This window comes from Oryza glaberrima, chromosome 3 (assembly GCF_000147395.1).
Source record: "Oryza glaberrima chromosome 3, OglaRS2, whole genome shotgun sequence".
NCBI classification, from domain to species: Eukaryota; Viridiplantae; Streptophyta; class Magnoliopsida; order Poales; family Poaceae; genus Oryza; species Oryza glaberrima.
The window spans coordinates 13,972,492-13,991,699 of NC_068328.1; the positions used below are offsets into that span (position 1 = coordinate 13,972,492).

The 19,208-nt window shown below is 39.9% G+C and overlaps 1 protein-coding gene across 2 annotated transcripts; it reads left to right on the forward strand.

Annotated features, from left to right (window-relative positions):
* The first annotated feature begins 9,497 nt into the window (after positions 1-9,497).
* Positions 9,498-17,771, forward strand: LOC127766625 (protein phosphatase 2C 32). 2 transcript variants are annotated; one of them, XM_052291724.1, is made up of 6 exons: positions 9,498-9,699; positions 10,286-10,893; positions 11,222-13,729; positions 15,786-15,899; positions 16,360-16,624; positions 17,408-17,771. In XM_052291724.1, exons 3-6 carry the CDS (start codon positions 11,288-11,290, stop codon positions 17,521-17,523), a joined length of 2,937 nt encoding a protein of 978 aa, XP_052147684.1. In that variant the 5' UTR covers positions 9,498-9,699; positions 10,286-10,893; positions 11,222-11,287; the 3' UTR covers positions 17,524-17,771. The 2 variants fall into 2 exon arrangements, with proteins under 2 accessions (XP_052147684.1, XP_052147683.1); XM_052291723.1 differs by having other exon boundaries at positions 10,286-10,863.
* The last annotated feature ends 1,437 nt before the right edge of the window (positions 17,772-19,208 follow it).

Genomic DNA, 19,208 nt, shown 5'->3' on the forward strand with positions numbered 1-19,208 from the left:
ATACTGGTTCAGGCCCCTTGATAGGTAATAGCCCTAATCCAGTTGATGTGGGATTATATGGTAGAAAACACAAGTTACAAAGAGAACAAGAGAACTTGTCGGATCCGGCGAGATTGTAGTCGAGTTGATTCGACTAGCTCTCGATGACTTGGCTCCTCGTAAGCTCCGGCTTCGTAGGCTGTGGAGGTTGTGTTGGCTCTGAGATTCGATGCCTAAACCCTCCTCGGGGGGCCCCTTTTATATCGCAGATGTGGAGGTCTCCTCATAGAACTCGGAGGTATCAGACCCTATACGATACGCCAACGACCCAGTTCTGCCCGAGTAGGATTCTTCCCATCTGTAGATTCCGTGAAAGGTTTCCTTAGAATATACAGGAAATATCCGCATACGCGTGGGTATGCCATATCGATATGTAACGTATATCGAAGGGTAAAGGGTATGCCTAACCCGTAACCCTGACAACATCCTATCTTACTGCTCCCTCCGTCTCAAAATATGTTTATTTTTCATTCATCTCACATGTACCAGTATAAAAATAAAAAGACTATAATATTTTTGTTTGATCAATTTCTAATACAGTTATTTCTTACTTTGTCTACTTTCAGTATAATTATTTCCTACTTTGATACACTCTGGTACTACTTTCATACACTCTGGTACAATGATTACTTTAAACGAGATAGATTGAATGAGCTAAAAATGATGGGATGGAGTAAGTACAGGGCAGATCGAGCTCAAACTGAACTGGGGATGGCCGGCCGGCCGGCCGGCGGCGGTCAAAAGTCCGGCGGAGTCAGCAAAGCTGCTCCACTGACAGGTCAATTTCCAGACTTGTCTTTCGCAGCATCCCAATGACAAAAGAGCATCCAGTGTACGCATACTCCTAGGAGAGAACGAAGGAGAGAAGAGATCGAGAAGAGAAAAGGAAAAGGCCAGAGAGATTGGAACGAGGGAAAGAAAAAAAAAAAGAGAAAAGGCTGCGATCGAGGTCGGCTGGAATCATATGGCTACATATGCCATCGAATCCTATAGCTTGCTCCTTCGCTCGATCATGCCATTCCATGGATGATGCTCGATCGGAGTAGTAGTTAAAGAAAAGATCAAAGAGAGCAAAATTAGCTGCTTTAATTACTACTGGCTCCACTGATCGATCGGGTCAAAGGGCAATTATACGTCATGCAAACTAAAGTTAGTGATGACTTTAGGCCTTGTTTAGTTCCCAAATTTTTTTCCCAAAACATCACATAAAATCTTGAAGACGAATCTTTTGAGTCTAATTAATTAGACATAAGTGCTACAGTAACCCACCTGTATTAATGACAGATTAATTAGGCTTAATAAATTTATCTCGCGGTTTCTAGGCGAGTTATAAAGTTAGTTTTTTCATTCGTATCTAAAATTTCCTTTCGACATCCGATCAAACGTCTGATATGACACTTAAAATTTTTTTTTTTTCACGAAACTGGACCTGTCGTTAATTATGTTCCAGGAGTTAGGATCCATTTGGGACAGTGTCTAGGGGCAGAATGTTTGAGACTCCGATCGAGCTATCCATATGCTGTTTCTTCTTTGCAGAATCAGAATGTGTTATGGGTGTGTGCAAAATACGCATATGCTACAGATACTACGTACACCTAAGCTGACACTACTAGAAAAAACATTTTTCCCAACGTAGGGGTCCTTTTTTTCGTAGGCGGACATGAGCCTGAGAGTCAAATGACCGCCTACAACAATATAAATCGGGGTGAAGTCTGTTGTCCGCCTACGAAAATCTATTTTCGCAGACGGACTACTTAAGCGGCGCCTGTGAAAATCATTTTCGCAAGCGGATCACCTAAGCCGCGCCTGCGAAAATCTATTTTCGCAGGCGCACCTTATGTGGTTCGCCTGCAAAAATGTTACCTACCCAAAAAAAAAACTTCAATCCTTATTTACTACTCCAACCCATCCCTATCACTCATTTCTATCTTCTCAACTCTCTCACTCTCTCCACCACCGGCTTCTCAGCTCCCCCATCCCATCCCCTCCCTCCCCTCCCTCCCTCCACCGGCGGTGGAGCGCGCGGCGGCGGCTCCCTGGCCTCCCCTCTCAGATCCGGCCAGAGGGAGGCCGGGAGAGGGCGGCAGCGGTGGCGGCGGCGAGGCGATTTTTTTTTCTTTTATTGGATTTTCGCAGGCGGGCCATTTGCCCGCTTGCGAAAATGGATGACTTTCACCGTCGTCCATATGCAGGCGGTCCTCTCCCCCGCATGCAAAAATTGCTTTTGGTCGCTTGCAAAAATGCTTTTCCTAGTAGTGTGATACAGTGTTAGCTAGGCTAGGCAAGCAGTGTACTCCTTCCGTCAAAAAAACCCACCTAGTACTAGGAGGTCCATATTCGTTGTATTAGAATGTGTCACATCCTAGTACTAGGTTGGTATTTTTTGAGACAGAGGGTGTATATGTCCAGGTTTGGTTAGGGCATCTCCAATGTTTATGATCATAAGTAGCATTAAGGTGGGTCCCACTATTCTTATGGTTATTATTACAATGTTTGAAGCAAGAGTAAACTTTAAGATGGGTCCCACAATGTACTATTCTAGTACTTCTTTTATCAGCCATGTAAATTTTTCATCCTCACATTCATTTTACCCTATTATTTTATTGCTTGTGGTCAAGCCATAAGCTTAAAGCTTTCTTTTGCATTTAATGTCTTATGGCTTTGTTTCACAATGTATATGGTCACTATAAAACCTTATGGCCTCTTCTTATGGCCACATTGTGGCTGCCCTTATCGAGTAGAAGGACACGTAGACACTACCCCTGGTACGGAGTATATATTGATTGATAATTGATTCGTGTCGTCCCATGCAGACGCATGTGGCGGCTCACGTGATCGATCGGCTCGACCGATCGAGCTAGCTCCAAACAAATCGTGGATGGATGGAGCGGTTGCAAGGTGGAAGACCACGCCAACGCATGCACTCATCTATCTCTCTCTCTCTCTCTCTCTCTCTGTTGCGTTGCATATATACGTCGTGATGGAGCCAGATCAATATCGATCATGGACTATATATTTGCGTGTGTGCGCAATCTTTGATTTTCTGCCGTGCAGGGAATCTTCCTATCTACATGCTGACCGGGCTTGATTGATACTGATATCGATCCATCGATCGTCGATGTGTGGGTTTCATTGTATCGATCTACTTTCTTGGTTTAAAAATTAGGTTCTGAAATGATGATATGCTTGGAAAAGTTCGGGTGAATCTTGATTTAATTAGTTTTGGTTAGATAAAATAATGTGGAATTCGGAATCAAAAATTTATACTATTGTCTCTCATGGGGAGCCCAGGAATAGTGGAAGGGGAAATTAACTTGTAAATACTTACTGTAGCAAGTTCTAGAAATAAACAGTGAGTTTAGTTCCTGAAAAAGTTGAAAGTTTGAAGAAAGTTAGGAGTTTGAAAAAAAAGTTAAAAGTTTATGTGTGTAGAAAAGTTTTTGATGTAATATGATGTGATGGAAAGTTGGGAATAGGGGGGAAACTAAATACGGCCAAAGTAGAGTATTTGTTTGAATCAAATGGTCAAAACGAATCTACGTCAATCGAATATGACGGTGGTAGAATATGGATAATTTAGATTCGTTTTCTATCATTAGAAGCATTCACACGGACACACGTATTAGCAGTTTGTTTTGGAAACAGGTCTAACAAATTGATTTTAAATTATAAGTAAGATGTTTCCAAAAATAAGCTGATAGAACGAAGATGGTATGTGCCCTCAAATATCATAATTTGTTTAGCATGAAGTATGTACAATTCAATGTGGGTCTTGTTTTTTCATTTACAATGGATATAATGCTTAAAATGGATTTAAATTCATTTTAAAATGGATTTAAAATGAAGACGCAACGATTGAGAAATGTTCATGCGGGAAAAAAAAAACTACCAGGATTCGTTGGGGAGTTATAGGTGCTAGCTCGTAGGTGCAAGGATCAAATGATAAGTAAAGGAGAAAAGAAGGAAAGGAGTGGTGGCTCGTGTCGTGCAAGAGGCAACATTTACATGAGTTCTAAGAGAGGAAAAGAAAAGAAAACCAATACTCTTAATTACTCCCTCCGTCCCATAATATAAGGGGTTTTGAGTTTTGGCTTGCACCGTTTGACCACTCATCTTATTCAATAAAAAAATTGTGCAAATACAAAAAACGAAAAGTTATGCTTAAAGTACTTTGGATAATAAAGTAAGTCACAAGAAAAATAAATAATAATTCCAAAATTTTTTGAATAAAACGAGTGGTCTAATAGTGCAAGTAAAAACTCAAAATCCCTTATATTATGGGACGGAGGGAGTAAAACGCAACGAGCAAAATAAAGCCATTGCGATGTATTGGGACAGGTGCACTTAAAGATAATGTTGTGTTTGTGTTAACCTCTAATTTTTAAGATAATTAATATAATCTAGCTTTTGCTTCAATAGAAACTGCATCCCCTTATTATAACTTAAAGTTTTTTTCCGGCTCAAAACCAAATATTAAATATTAAAGTATTATCTCACAAAGGAAGACCAGAGGAAGAAATTAATACCCACCAACAATAAGAAGAGATATACTCCGTAACTTATTCGAACAGTAATTCTGTTGATAAATCTCTATCTAAAGTTGATGAATTATATAAAAAAATCTAAAGTTGATGAATATTTATACAACCGTTGCTTCTAAGCTTCGGTATAACCGTTAACCTCTAATTAGGCAAGTACTGTACTAAAGGATAATTGTTAACCTTTAATTAACGAGTAAATGACATGGATAATATTAGAGAGACAACTTGTTGCAATACAAAACCTGTTCTCAAAAGCTAGCCAAGGGAGGACTTGAGCAACCAAGATGAAGTAATACACTATTTTAGAAAAAGAAAACACAAAGTAACACTAGTAATAATGGGGTATTTGGACTTTAGACAAGAGATGACAACCTACAATCACTTTGAGGTTTTGATTTGTCCACATGACCCACTATCTTGTTTTCTCAAGGTTGAGAAGAAGTACTAGGTAGCTACCTCTCTTCTCCAGCTCCCTGATTACACCACCAAGTGTCCAATAAACTAATGCTCTAATTGTCCATTAAATTAATCACGATTGGTGATAGGGATGCGATGGATTCTAGAGGAACAGCTTATAAATAATTAACTACTTACTCCGTACCAATTAGTCAAAGAGGGTGATGGGTTTGTTGTTGGTGATCGTGGAGCTGGTCTTCCCGTGGGCCAGCCACATGACTAACTATAGGCAATTTAGGCGTGCTTGCTACGCGTACATGTCGGAATCATATGCAGATGCAGCAGCATTTGCATTTATATATACAAAAAATCCTACTATCAAATTACTCGAATTATGGACATGACTATAATTAAATATAATTAGAGTAAGCCAGACCATTGATCTAAGATATATAATTTCTCGAATTATGCAGCTTTTCTTGAGCACGTCGCCTTAAATCAGCTTGATCCGGATAATATTATCAGATGATAATGATGATCGATGATAATGACAACCAGATTAAATTGACTTAAGAAATACGCCGGATGGAGTTATTGACACGGTAATTAAGAGTTTATAATTAATTGTATTTGCAATGACATGACACGCAAGAGTTCATTTAGAAGTATCTATTTGACAGTGCTGACACTCGATCATTTGCCTGTGTCACTTCACATATAAAGATGGCATATTGAATCTAGGCTAAAAGGTTCAGACCATTCAAGTCTTGTGTTCAAATTGTCCATTTCACATTTATGTGACTCTTGTACTTAGGTACACCGTCAATCCTTAAAGTTAGTGCGTAGTATCACTTAAATCCATGATCTATAAAATTAACATTTAGGTTAATGATCTTGTTTAAGTGAATCATATCATTGCGATCCAAAACGCGTCTGACCGGGTTGATCTACCTACATGGCTGTCCAGTGTGGCCGCATTTTTACAATTAGCCCCTTCCGCGCTTGATCCACCCACTTCTCCCCTAAATATCCCACCTAACCATGGTCACTGCTTCCACTCTCACTCGAAACCACTCCCCCACTCGCACAGTGGTGATGACTCTGAGGGCGGCAATCGTGGCCGTGGGCGTTGACGATCATGCCCAGTACCATAAACTACATCTAGAAACATCCTTCTAGACACATGCATCAATGGCAACCAATGCCCAGTTCATAATAGGAAGGCACAAAAAGATCAAATCATATTTACCTCCTGGTCAGGACACGTGAAGAAAATGCAACCCCCATTAGCATGTGTTGTTGTAGTGGGCTCCATGATGCTCTTCTTGTGGCAGAAAGGGCACTAGATCAATGAAAGATCGTGCCTTTTCATCTGGGCACTTGAAGAAGACCTATTGTTTCAAGTAGCCATAGGCTCCCCTATATATCAGTGTACTTCACGAATCAGCCTAGTCGTTGCCTTCCTCATTAGCACCGCCCTACCCACCTTCCTTGCCATCTCCGTCCTACCTGTGTCTTCACCTCCGTCCCTGTTGCTATCGCCACAACCCTACATATCGTAGTGAGAAGAGGAGAACAAAATGGGTGAAGTGGGTGGATCAAGCACGAAGGGGGCTAATTGCAAGATGTAGTCATGCTGGATAGCCACATAGGCAGGTTAACCCGATCACGTGCTTTGGACCACAATGATTCACTTAAATAAGATCATGGACCTTGATGTCAATTTTAGAGTTGTAAGATCGTGGATCTAAGTGACACCATGTTCTAACTTTAAGGGTTGGCTTTGTACTTTACTCTATATTTTTATTGATCCAAGTATTAAACCGACAAATTATTCAAAGAAAAAACTTAAACACCTTGATTTTTACAATCTATTACTTCTAAAAATGTAAGGCTTATTTGGAGGATAATTTAAATTCTGTGTTTTGGAACGCAGGTGTTATGGGTTTGCCCATTTCGTTGAAAAAAAACCTACCAAAGTTTTTTTGGTAATAAGATGAGGATTGGTGGCATTTTGTTTGTGAAAATTTTGGTAGAAATTTTGAGTGTAAAAGGTCCCGAATTACTAAAATTTTGTAGGGTAGGGTTAGTAAGATATGTCGAGCCTATTTGGAAGAATTTCATGAGAACTTTGGACGAAATGAATTGTTCTGAAAATCCTGTAAAAGTTTCTGTGTTCCGAAGTTTGTTGTCTTTTCCACATATATGTTCATATATATAGAGGGAGATCCCGTTTGTGTCAGCTTGATATATATTCCTCATCATCATTTGTCTCCCTTGTAAATTGGGTTAATTTATTTCTTCTGGATCTTAACGTGGAGTAAATTAATAGGGCCAATTTTCGTTTTCCATGTAGTAATTGAGTGCTACTAATAACTTGTTGATCGAGAATTAGCTGGACTAGTTAGTGGTTAATAAACAATATGGTACGATTACTCATCAGTTGACTTGTGGTTGTGGACAATTAATCTCTTCTTCATGAGAAGTATGGGGACAAGAATAATAGGCGACAATGACGCCGATAACAGTGGAGTTAACTTTGCCAACTTGGGCATCATCGAACAGTCTATTTTCAACATGCAAACTGGCAAGATTCTATGACACCATAGCCATTATGAAATGCTGCTACTGTACGTAACACAAACACACTCCCTTTGTTTTTAATACGTCGTTCATTTTTATACGTGTTTAATCATCCATGTTATTAAAAAAAATATGAAATTATTATTTATTTATTGTGATCCGTTTTATTATTAAATACACTTTAAGCATCTTATAATTTTTATATTTACACAAAACTTTTGAATAAAATAGTAAAACATACATTTAAAAGTTAACAACTTCGCACATTATAACTTTTCTTTGGATGCATGCCCACACATGTTTGCTGATTGTTCACTTCATGCTTAGGCTCCAGCTGCATGTCCTTCCCAATTCAACATTGTGGAAAACGTACTGATGCCCATGAACATGCATAACAAGTCCTACCCGTGTTTTTCTTTCTCTGCATTTATTTTAAAAATAAACAAAAGAATATATGTATACAACATTATATTCTAGATAGGATCTACTTTAATAGTAATTAAATTCACATGGATAAAGACATAAAAGGCTTTACAGTCTCCCATATCAACTTTAACTAACATATGATAAACGTCAAACGGTATATATATATTCACGCTCAAATGATGTAGGAATTGAAAGACTCAACATCATATATGCAAGTAGCACATACCATGCATCATCCTCGTTGAGGAATGTCTTGCATGGTTGTTGGGGTAAGCAAAACCTCAATTAAGTCCACCCTCTCCATCATCAATCCATCTGATTATTATATATGGTTTTACAATAATATGATGGTGATGATATATAAAATCCATGATGGATTGGGTTTGTGATGAGGCCAAGCTAGGAGGGTCCCATGCAGGGGATCATCCAGCCTGCCTTTTTTTAAAAAAAGAAAATAACTTTATTTTGACTCTCACAAGCATTAGCTATAGAGAGCACCAAATCCAATCATGCAAGCAAAACAAAAGGCGCAGAGAGACGAACTTGTTGTCGTTGAGAGGAAACCGGTGGCAGTAGAGTTGTAGTGTAAAAATTAAGGCATAAAATTTAAAGGAGCTAAAGTGGAATACAAACTGTCTAAAGCCAAAAAAGACAAGACTTACACAAACTCTACCCCCAATACACGCCCTTCCTCTCCATCTCATCCTCACGTATTCCCCGTAGTGCTAAATAAACAGGGTTGAAAATTCCAAAAAAAAAAGAAATCAGAGAGTAGGATGGAATTATTACTATATTTTTGAAAATATACTTTGATGCAATACTGGAAGAAATATTTTTATGAAATAGGTTTTTAATTTAAAATAGTATTGTCATCTATCAACATATCAAAAGGGAGACTTGCTTTAGTGCCTGAAAATAAATTCATCACCGGTCATCTGTTGTGAACGTCTATCGTACTTCAAAATTTTAATAGGTATAAAATGTATTTAATTAAAAATAGAATTCTCATGTCAGGAATATACTTACATTTAAGTGGATGTTGTTATGTTATATAAGTACATAATTTTTTTTATCATCTGTCATGCTTAGTATCGTAACTGGGTTAATTGTTAGTACTACTTCTCTGTTTCATATTATAAGTCGTTTGAATTTTTTCTAATCAAACTTCGTTAAGTTTGATCAAGTTTTATAAAAGATTTAGCAACACTTAAAATATCTAATTAGTTTTATTAAATCTAACAATGGATATATTTTGATAATATATTTGTTTTGTATTCAAAAGATTACTATAATTTTTTTATAAACTTGATCAAACTAAAAAAATGTTGGATTATAAAAAAAAATCAAACGACTTGTAATATTGGATTAGAAAAGAAAATCAAAACGACTTATAAAGGGAGGATACGAAATGGATGGAGTACATTGTTTTCTAGAGCATTTTATAGAGCCTTTGCTCTTGGCTTAAAATATAAAATGGAGGGCACCCCTAAGCTCACACAGGCTGTTGGGGTTGCTCCCTCTCTCTTCTCTAGTCTTCTTCCCCATTCACCAACACAACCAGCAGCCACCTCCTCCTCTTCTTCCCCAACTTTCTGCTTGATCTCCACCTCCACTGCCGCCCCGCCGCCCAATCCACCACCGCCGGCGGCGGCGGAGGTCAACGCCGGCCACCCTCGTCGACGCCCCCCCCCCCCCCCCCCCCACATCAGCTCAGGTATTCCTCCTTTTTCAGCTGCTTCTCCTTTGTCAGGGCTGAGCCTCAGCCCTAGCTCCACATCGCCACCGCCATTTCTCCTCGCTGCTCGCCGCAAGGGCAGAGCTGCCGGCGGCGAGCTCCCCTTGCCCCCTCTCCCTTCTATGCTACTGCTGCGGCTGCTGCTACTACCCCTGCTGTGTGCTGTTCCTCTTTTATTCAGATATAGTCGATGGAGTGAGCATACTGACTATTAATTTGATATATGCATGCTAATCTGGTTCCCAAGTTTGTGAACTTCTTGTTGTAGATACTCCTTATGCCTAAAATATGATTTGTGCCCCCAAATTAGTAAGAGGTATTTAACTGGGATATTATATTATTCGGCAATGATAGGCGAAAGTAATTGTTTCCTTGTGTTAATCTGTTAACTTGGTGAATAATCCCAGGTTACTACCCGAAATTTCTAGATAAAATGTGCTAAGTTTACATTCTGAATCTTTTAAGGATTATATACTGCTATCTGTTTGGTTTGGCTAACTCATTGCTTAGCTTAATCCAACTACTTTAGTGATTGTAACACTTGCTTGGGGATGGTTCTGTGTAGGGGTGCAGTGCAGAGGAAGGAGGGCAAGTAGACAAGAATCACCTTATTGGTAGCTGACGAATTTACTCCAAGCTTTCCTGTGGTTGATACATGCTGGTCAGCCCCTCCATCTCCTCTGGCTGCCTAGTTAGTGGTGGACAAGATAAACATGTTGAGCTTGAGCTGCTGTTGGGTTTTGGTGTGTGGAAGAATCTACAGGCATGAATAGAGGTGCCATTGTTCTGTGGATTGAATGTTGTGGTGCAGCTGATTACCTTGTTCCTCCTCTGCTGCTTGGTTTCTCTAACTGATTGGCCCCTAGCTAGCTGGCCTTACAATGGTTAACTGGGTCACCATCTGTTCATGGCGATGGTTAGGATGATGGCAGTGGAAGGAGGAAGAATGGCACTGCGCTGCTTGCCTGCTTGGCTACTATTGTGCTAAATAAGGAATGTCAAGTGGCCTAGCACTTGTTTGCTCCTCACTGGTTGAGGGTGGCAGCCCACTCCTCTCACTGTGTGGGGCTTGACTAATTGAGCTCAGGTGTGGCTAAGGTTTGACTCCTTGCTCAGATGTGGCTCTCTTCATCGTGGACACAGGTGTGGCTTTTGTGCGGCATAGTTTGATTGGTCAGTTTGTATTCTAAGCAACATGTTCATAATGAGTGATATTAATTTGCTTTAGCTGTTTATTGATTGATAGAAGAAATTAATCATTCCTCAATACATTGATGTATCTGTATTCGTATATAGCTCTTCATAGTATGTGTAAATTGAACATTTACTAATTACGATGGCACTTGTAATACTGAATCTTCAACCATTTGTGTTTATGTGGATGCATTTGAATAATCTGAGGTTTTGTTTTACCATAATTTATATTGATTATTTAGTTAGTCAGGCGATTTAGCCTCTTAACTGTTAACTTGATTGGTGATTCAAATTTGGGTTGTTTCAGCGACGGGCATTGGGGGTCGCTAGTGTGTTGCTGCTGCCGTCGAGGTAGGGTGGTGGAGGCGGAGGGATGGTGCTGGGACTGGGTGTAGCCAACCAGCCAGCCATGGGTAACAGCACCTCCAGGGTCGTCGGCTGCTTCGCACCAGCAGACAAGGCCGCCGGAGGCGGCGTCGGTTTGGAGTTCCTGCAGCCGCTGGACGAAGGACTCGGCCATTCCTTCTGCTATGTTCGCCCAGGGGCCATCACTGACTCGCCGGCCATCACGCCGTCCAACTCTGAGAGGTACACGCTCGACTCCTCCGTGCTGGATTCGGAGACCCGCAGCGGGTCATTCCGGCAGGAGGTCGTCGTTGTCGACGACCTGGCGGCGGCAGCCATGGCTGGGTTGCAGAGGCCAAGCAAGAGTTTCTCGGAGACCACCTTCCGAACGATCTCGGGGGCCTCCGTCAGCGCCAACCCGTCCTCGGCTCGGACAGGCAACCTGTGTGTGTCCCTTGCTGCTGATGTGCAGGAGCCTGCCGCTGCATTCGAGAGCACCGCCTCTTTTGCCGCCGTTCCATTGCAGCCGGTGCCACGGGGATCAGGGCCGCTCAATACCTTCTTGTCAGGGCCGCTTGAGAGAGGATTTGCGTCAGGGCCGCTGGATAAAGGCGCTGGGTTCATGTCTGGGCCACTGGATAAAGGAGTCTTCATGTCTGGTCCTATTGACAGTGGCAACAAAAGCAACTTCTCAGCACCTCTTTCATATGGTCGGAGGAAGGCTGGTCTTGGACAGCTTGTACGTAGCATTAGCAGACCGATGAGAAGTGCGCTGTCAAGAACATTTAGTAGGAGCTCACAAGGTACTGGTTGGGTCCAAAAATTTCTGTTGCATCCTATGGCTCAACTGAGCTTGTCAAGGGATGCAAAGGGCACGTCGGAAGATTCACATAATGGGTTGGAAGCTGGGCTCCCTGAGCTTGAGTATAGTGTAACAAGGAACCTGCAGTGGGCTCATGGCAAGGCAGGAGAGGATAGGGTTCATGTTGTCCTCTCTGAAGAGCAAGGGTGGTTGTTTATTGGAATTTATGATGGTTTTAGCGGTCCGGATGCACCGGACTTCTTAATGAGCAATCTATACAAGGCCATTGATAAAGAGCTGGAAGGACTTCTCTGGGTTTATGAAGACAGTCCTGAAGGGAGTGCTCATGTATCTACTCTTGGAGAGGGTGAATCCGTTGCAGTTCCTCAGGACCTGCCTGATGGAGGTGACATTCTGTTCCAAGCTGATAGTGTTGAATCAGAACAACTTGTTAATTCTGAGGAACAAGATGTATCCAATGTGAAGATAAGTGATGGGGGTGCTTTGCAAGTTCAGATGGATTTGAACACCAGTGGTCAGAGAGATTTAGTGTTGCAGGCTTCAAGTAATCAGAAGTTGAATGCTGGTGAAATAGTCGAGGAAAAGGTGGGGGCTGATATGGGGAATAATCTCCAGAGTACAGAGTCTTATAACTCTGGTAGAGATATTTCAAATACAGATGTAAACACTAGCTTTGGTTGTACATCAGATGTAAACACTAGTACTTGTTGTAATGAAGATGTCAAATCACCGAAAGAAATCAGAAGGAGCAGACGACTTTTTGAGCTACTTGAGATGGAATTGCTCGAAGAATATAATAGAAATGTTTCCAAATTATCACCAGAGGGAAGGAAAGGGAGGAGCATATTTAATATGCAGGCAGGAACTACAGAAGAAAGCTCTAGGGATATAGCCGAGCTCTCTAGGTCTTCAATGGCAGCAACTGGAGAATGCCTTGATGATTTTGAGAATGATAAACATTCAAGATCAGGTGACGGTGTGCTTGGGGTAGATCCAAAAGAGTGTAATGAATGCTCAATTTCATCATCGTCATCAGGGCACAAACAAATTCTGAGAAGATATTTGTTTGGGTCAAAGCTGAGGAAGATGTACAAGAAGCAAAAATTGTTGCAGAAGAAGTTTTTCCCTTGGAACTATGATTGGCATAGAGACCAACCTCATGTTGATGAAAGTGTTATCAAACCTTCTGAAGTTACTAGGAGATGCAAATCAGGACCAGTAGACCATGATGCTGTATTGAGGGCAATGTCACGGGCGCTTGAAAACACTGAGGAAGCATACATGGACGTAGTGGAAAGGGAGCTTGATAAAAATCCAGAGCTCGCGTTGATGGGTTCATGTGTGCTTGTGATGTTGATGAAAGATCAGGATGTATATGTTATGAATCTTGGAGATAGCCGAGTTGTCTTGGCACAAGATAATGAGCAATACAATAACTCAAGCTTCTTAAAAGGTGATTTAAGACATCGTAACAGGTCAAGGGAGTCACTTGCTCGTGTTGAACTTGATAGGATATCTGAGGAGTCACCAATGCATAATCCTAATAGCCATCTAAGCAGCAACACAAAAACTAAGGAATTGACTATTTGTAAATTAAAGATGAGAGCAGTTCAACTATCGACTGATCATAGTACAAGCGTTGAGGAGGTATGTTTCTGATATTTGATTGTCACATGCCTTCCATTTGATATTAGCATCTTCTGTCCTGCATCACAATTTGGTGATTTTGATTCATCTGTCAAATCATGCATATTTTACCAAGTCATTTATTACCATCGTTGTGATTCCCTGAAAATCTCGGTAGGATATGAAATGTACCGTGTGCCTGAGCCAGAGTGATGCTATATATGTCCTCTTAATGTGATGGCTTACACTGAATTGATGGTATTGATTGTTGAGTCCGCTCTCCTAAAAAATGCTGTAGATTTTTCTTGGTACCGTATGACCATATTACTTGGGTTAAACCATTAAAGTTAATGTCAAGTACATTAACCAACAGGAGGACAACAATTGAGGAAATCATTTGGAAGAGAAAATATGATAGTTATTTTGTATGCTATCTTTGTTCTGGTCAACAAAATGAAGCTTATGAGCTATCTGGACGTTCTTCATTATTACTTGACTTTCTCTCAAGACATGTCAAAAAATGAGTTGATTTTTATTAGCTTGTTGAGTCGTTGTTAATGTTTGTTCATCTGCTTTGAGGCATACTTGGAGGATCAAAGCTGCCACATGCAAAATTGAGTTGTCCTAGGAATACCAAATAGTTATGCTATATTTTGTTTGCATGAATCATGGCTGCCAGTTAATTAGTACTTCCAAGTTTTTTTTGAGGGGGAAAGGCAGGAGCTCTGCCAATTTCATTAAGGAGGATAGAAATGATACAGGTTCACCTCTCAAAGGTTCCACAGAAGAAATCACAGGGGGGTAGGGGAGAGAATTCAGGAGATTTTAAGAAAATGTAAAGCAACAAGCATCAAATCCGACGCATAATCATCTACGTAACCTGAGCTTCATCGAAGGCTTTGCACATTGCAATGATGGAGTCAACCACTTGCGGAACCATGCTATACACGCCATTGAAAATCTTGTTGTTCCTCTGTAACCAGATCTCCAAAGCTGTATACATTAGGCCATCCAAATTTCATCTTTGCTCCTTGACCATTGATTTCCTTCAAGTATCCCACCATGCCAACATGTCTCCATTGCAGAGATTTTGTAGCGTGCATTTGGAGTCCTAGTTTGGACCAAATTGTGCTCCAAACCTGTTTCGCGAATGAGCACTCCATGATGAGGTGTCGGGCTGTCTCTGGCTCGATGCCGCATAGGGAGCAGATGGGGCTGTTGTCCCATCCCCTAAGCTGAAGCTTGTCAGAGGTCAAGATTTTCCTGTGTACCATAAGCCAAGCGGAAAACCTGCATTTGTTTTCAGTCTTCGCCTTCCAAGTTCCCAATATCAAATCCTATTTCAGATTGACCAAAACCAAACGCAGGTACATAAAACAAGATTCGCATACCATATACTTTATAATTATTCAACAAAAACTCTATTATCTACTCTGTGGGTCTACACATTAACATCCTTTCAGATTTAATAACTTATTTCTTAGTAATCTGTTGGCCTTGACCCTCCTAACGTCAAACATTTATATTTTCAAGTGCCGCCTCAATAGTACTCTGACCCTCTCTATTTTCCACTGAGAACATTTCTCTCTATAGTTTGCATAATCATGAAAATGGTACTAGCTCACCTTGCAAATACACCTTCTGAAAGAATGAATACTTTTTTCGAAATTTCTTTGGTGGTAGTGATAAAGCTACTCTGAATATTCAGTCATGTTATTTGGAAGTGTCCTGATGTGCTGTTGGTTACATTCTCATATGGATGAAATCAAGCATCTCTGTCGACTATAAATTCCTTGGAAGCAATCGTCTTCTCTTTTGTAACTAGCTGTTAGAACAGGATGTGAAACGGGCAATGTAAATTTGCTTCATCCTTTCGCAGTGTGAATCCTTCATTTGTGCCTTATGTTTTACTGGGAGAATGGAGTTTTTATGCTAGTGGGATTATTTGGTTAAAACACCTAAGTTGTTTGTTCAGGTTTTACATTTATAAAATTAGGCTTTACCCTTTTATCTTGTACTCTATTTTAAAGATGATAATCATTTGTTAACCTCATTGTTCTTTCTATGTTCTCTGCAGGAAGTCTCGAGGATTAGGGCAGAACATCCTGACGACCCTCAATCTGTATTTAATGACAGGGTGAAAGGACAGTTGAAGGTTACAAGAGCGTTTGGTGCAGGTTTTCTAAAGAAGGTAGCTTAGAGTTTTTTTTTTTTTGGTCCATGACTGTTGTTCACTGCTTTCATGTCCAAGGTTCTGTTGAAAACCAAATATTACAGTGATTCTGTTGAACAAACCAAATATTACAGTTAGAGGTACCCTACTATGCAAACCAAATATTTCAGTGATTCTGTTGAAAAAATGAACTGGCAGTATCAAAATAACAATGAAAAGCAATATGATACCATCTAATCAGAAAATTGAAGATTAATCATTAATGTGAAATTTTTTTTGTAGGATTGTAGTTAATGTTATTAAATCTTTTTTGAAATAAATAGGTATGAAGTAAGTTTCTCTTTGGATATGACATACACACATTTGTAGTCTAGACATTCCCAAAGGTGTATTTATATATGTTGTAACTTCGAAGGTTATATTACAATGTAATATTCTATTATGCAAATGGTTAAAATATCTTCTTTGCCTGTTGCAGCCAAAATTTAATGACATACTACTTGAGATGTTTCGCATCGACTATGTTGGAACATCATCATATATCAGCTGCAACCCTGCTGTCCTTCACCACCGTCTTTGCTCAAATGACCGGTTTCTTGTCCTGTCCTCAGATGGACTGTACCAATATTTCAGCAATGATGAGGTTGTTTCACATGTTGCATGGTTTATGGAAAATGTACCAGAGGGTGATCCTGCTCAATACCTTGTAGCCGAGCTGTTATGCCGTGCAGCAAAAAAGAATGGTGAGTTGTCTTTATTCATACAGCATGTACTATTTGGTTCATACAAGGAAATGTCATTTTACTGTGGTGCGCATTTTTATCTATGCCATCAGTGAGAGTATCAGGCTCAAGTACACTCAACTAGATCTGTTATGATCCATAATAACTAAAATCTGATAACAAATTAAACTGCTAATAGCGTTGTTATTAATGCCTCTTTACATTTGTATATTAACATGGTTGAACTTTGGCGTGTCAATTGATGATATATGCTCACTCAGTTTGATCTATGACACTTTCATGCATTGCCTTGCTACCTTTGAATCCTTCATGGTCTTGGTACTACCTTCACCAATCAAGACTCCGGTCATACCTTGGTTGTCTTGAAATTGTTGAAGCAATTCACGGTCCTATTAGGACTCTGGAAATATCCTATTATTTTTTAAAGGGATTGACCCAACATTTCTTTACCACATGAGCTATTTCCATATATATTTGCTACTCCCTCCGTTTCACAATGTAAGTCATCTAGATAGATATCTAGATTCATTAACATCAATATGAATGTGGGAAATGCTAGAATGACTTACATTGTGAAACAGAGGAAGTACTTTACTGACTCCTAGGAACTCCTTTTCTATTTTGGCATACGATATGTATGTTTGTATGAACCGAGTTGTATATAGTAATGCTATTTTTTGAAGCTTTGAATTATTGCCTGAAATAAAACTATGGAAGAACTATTGTGCTCGTCATTCTCCAAAAGCTAACCCTTTTATCTTGGGTATTGTATGATACACGCAGGCATGGACTTTCATGAGTTGCTGGATATCCCTCAGGGTGATCGCCGAAAATACCATGATGATGTTTCTGTTATGGTAATTTCCCTTGAAGGCAGAATTTGGCGATCTTCTGGTTGAGCATCAAGATGTGACTTGGTCTGTTCCTTGCAGCCTCACTTAGCGTAGTGAATTATCAATCAGAAAAGGCATCATTGTCTTGTTCATTGTCTTCAGTTTTTGAAGTTCTGATCAAATTTCATTAGGCAATACATAGTGCCTTTTCTGCCTTAACATTTTGGATTTGTGGTGCATGCTTGGCCAGTCCAACTTTGACTTATACATGTTTCTTGTTTCTTATTAGTAAAAAAGGTTCATTTTTGTGGGGATTTTTATTCCCTGTGCCCTCTATTAGCTTACTTTAAGTGTATTGTGTATATTTGTGTTTCCATTTTGTTTTCCTTCATTTGAAAACAGGGCGTGGGGGATTGGAATTTGTGCATTACAACTGCTGCTGGAGTTGTCTGATCTACAGGCTTTTTTTCAGCATTACTCCATCTGTTTGGGGGCATATGGCTGGTGGTTGTGCACTGTAGAGCAGCAGCAGCTGCATTGTGCATTTTGGTAGCCATTCTCAAGCTTTCATTCATGTGCCAATTTGACTGTTTAATCTGTAATGGTTTGTTTTTGCAAAATGTCGCATTATTCAGATGGTGCAGAAGGGAATGTACAAAAGAGACACTTCCCTATTTCCAAGGGAGCTTAAAGGCTTGATCATGAATGAATGATCCATGTTCTATACTATTCACTTGTCTTTCTGAGCTCAGAATCCTTTGGAGTTGTTACTAGCTAGACAAAAAAATGAACCGGCAGTGAGATCTCTGCTAAAAAATGTACCGGCAGTGAGTTGTTGGTTAGTATGTTTTGTTATCCGCTTCTCTATAGGATGGAAAACTGGAAATGGAAAACTTCCTTTTCTTTTCTTTTTTTTACTACAGATGATTGGTGCATATTCGTGCAAATTGTAGATTAAAATATATATACAAGTTCGTTGCTATTTTCCTTTCAAAGAGGTACTTTTCGGACTGTTTAAGCTACCTGCTCCTTAGAAAATTATCTTAGGATAAGTTCGTGGTGACGTCGATCAATTATCCATGTACTGAAAAGGCTGGATTCGTTATGCACCAAACTTTTCATGCTTTGTTTGGCAAATGGGATTGGAAAATAATATCGCATGCTCTAAAGAGCAATATTGCATCCTAGCCATCTATTCTTCATACCTCATTTAATCCTGGCCATTCATTCATTTCCTTTTCTCAATCCCACCTCCTTTATCCTATTTGCCAAACACACCCTCGGAGTACAAGCTATAGCATGTTTATGCCGTAGTGTACTACTCCCTCCATTCCAAAATATAAGACACAACCACCCTTAACCCAAAGTACAAGAAATAATTATTATCATTTTGTAGTTTGAATCATTCTAATAAATATAATGTATGCATCCAATAGGATTAGATAACACGAGAGTGGAGGATTTAAAAAAGTAATAATTTAATAGAGAAGATGTCATAGTTAATTGCATGCTTGCATGTATTATATCATAGAACACCAAAAAAAAGTGATTGTGTCTTATATTATAGAATGAAGAGAGTATTGTCTATAATTTTGTCTTGGTGTATGGTTCATGCAGGGAAGGGTGTACTTCTACTTCACCCACTAGATAGTTGTACTTTGGTTTCTGTACGACCCTATACGAGCTAATCTGTGACAGATGCATGTACACGACTAGTACACTCTACAGCACTTGGTCTTCAGTTGGCAGCA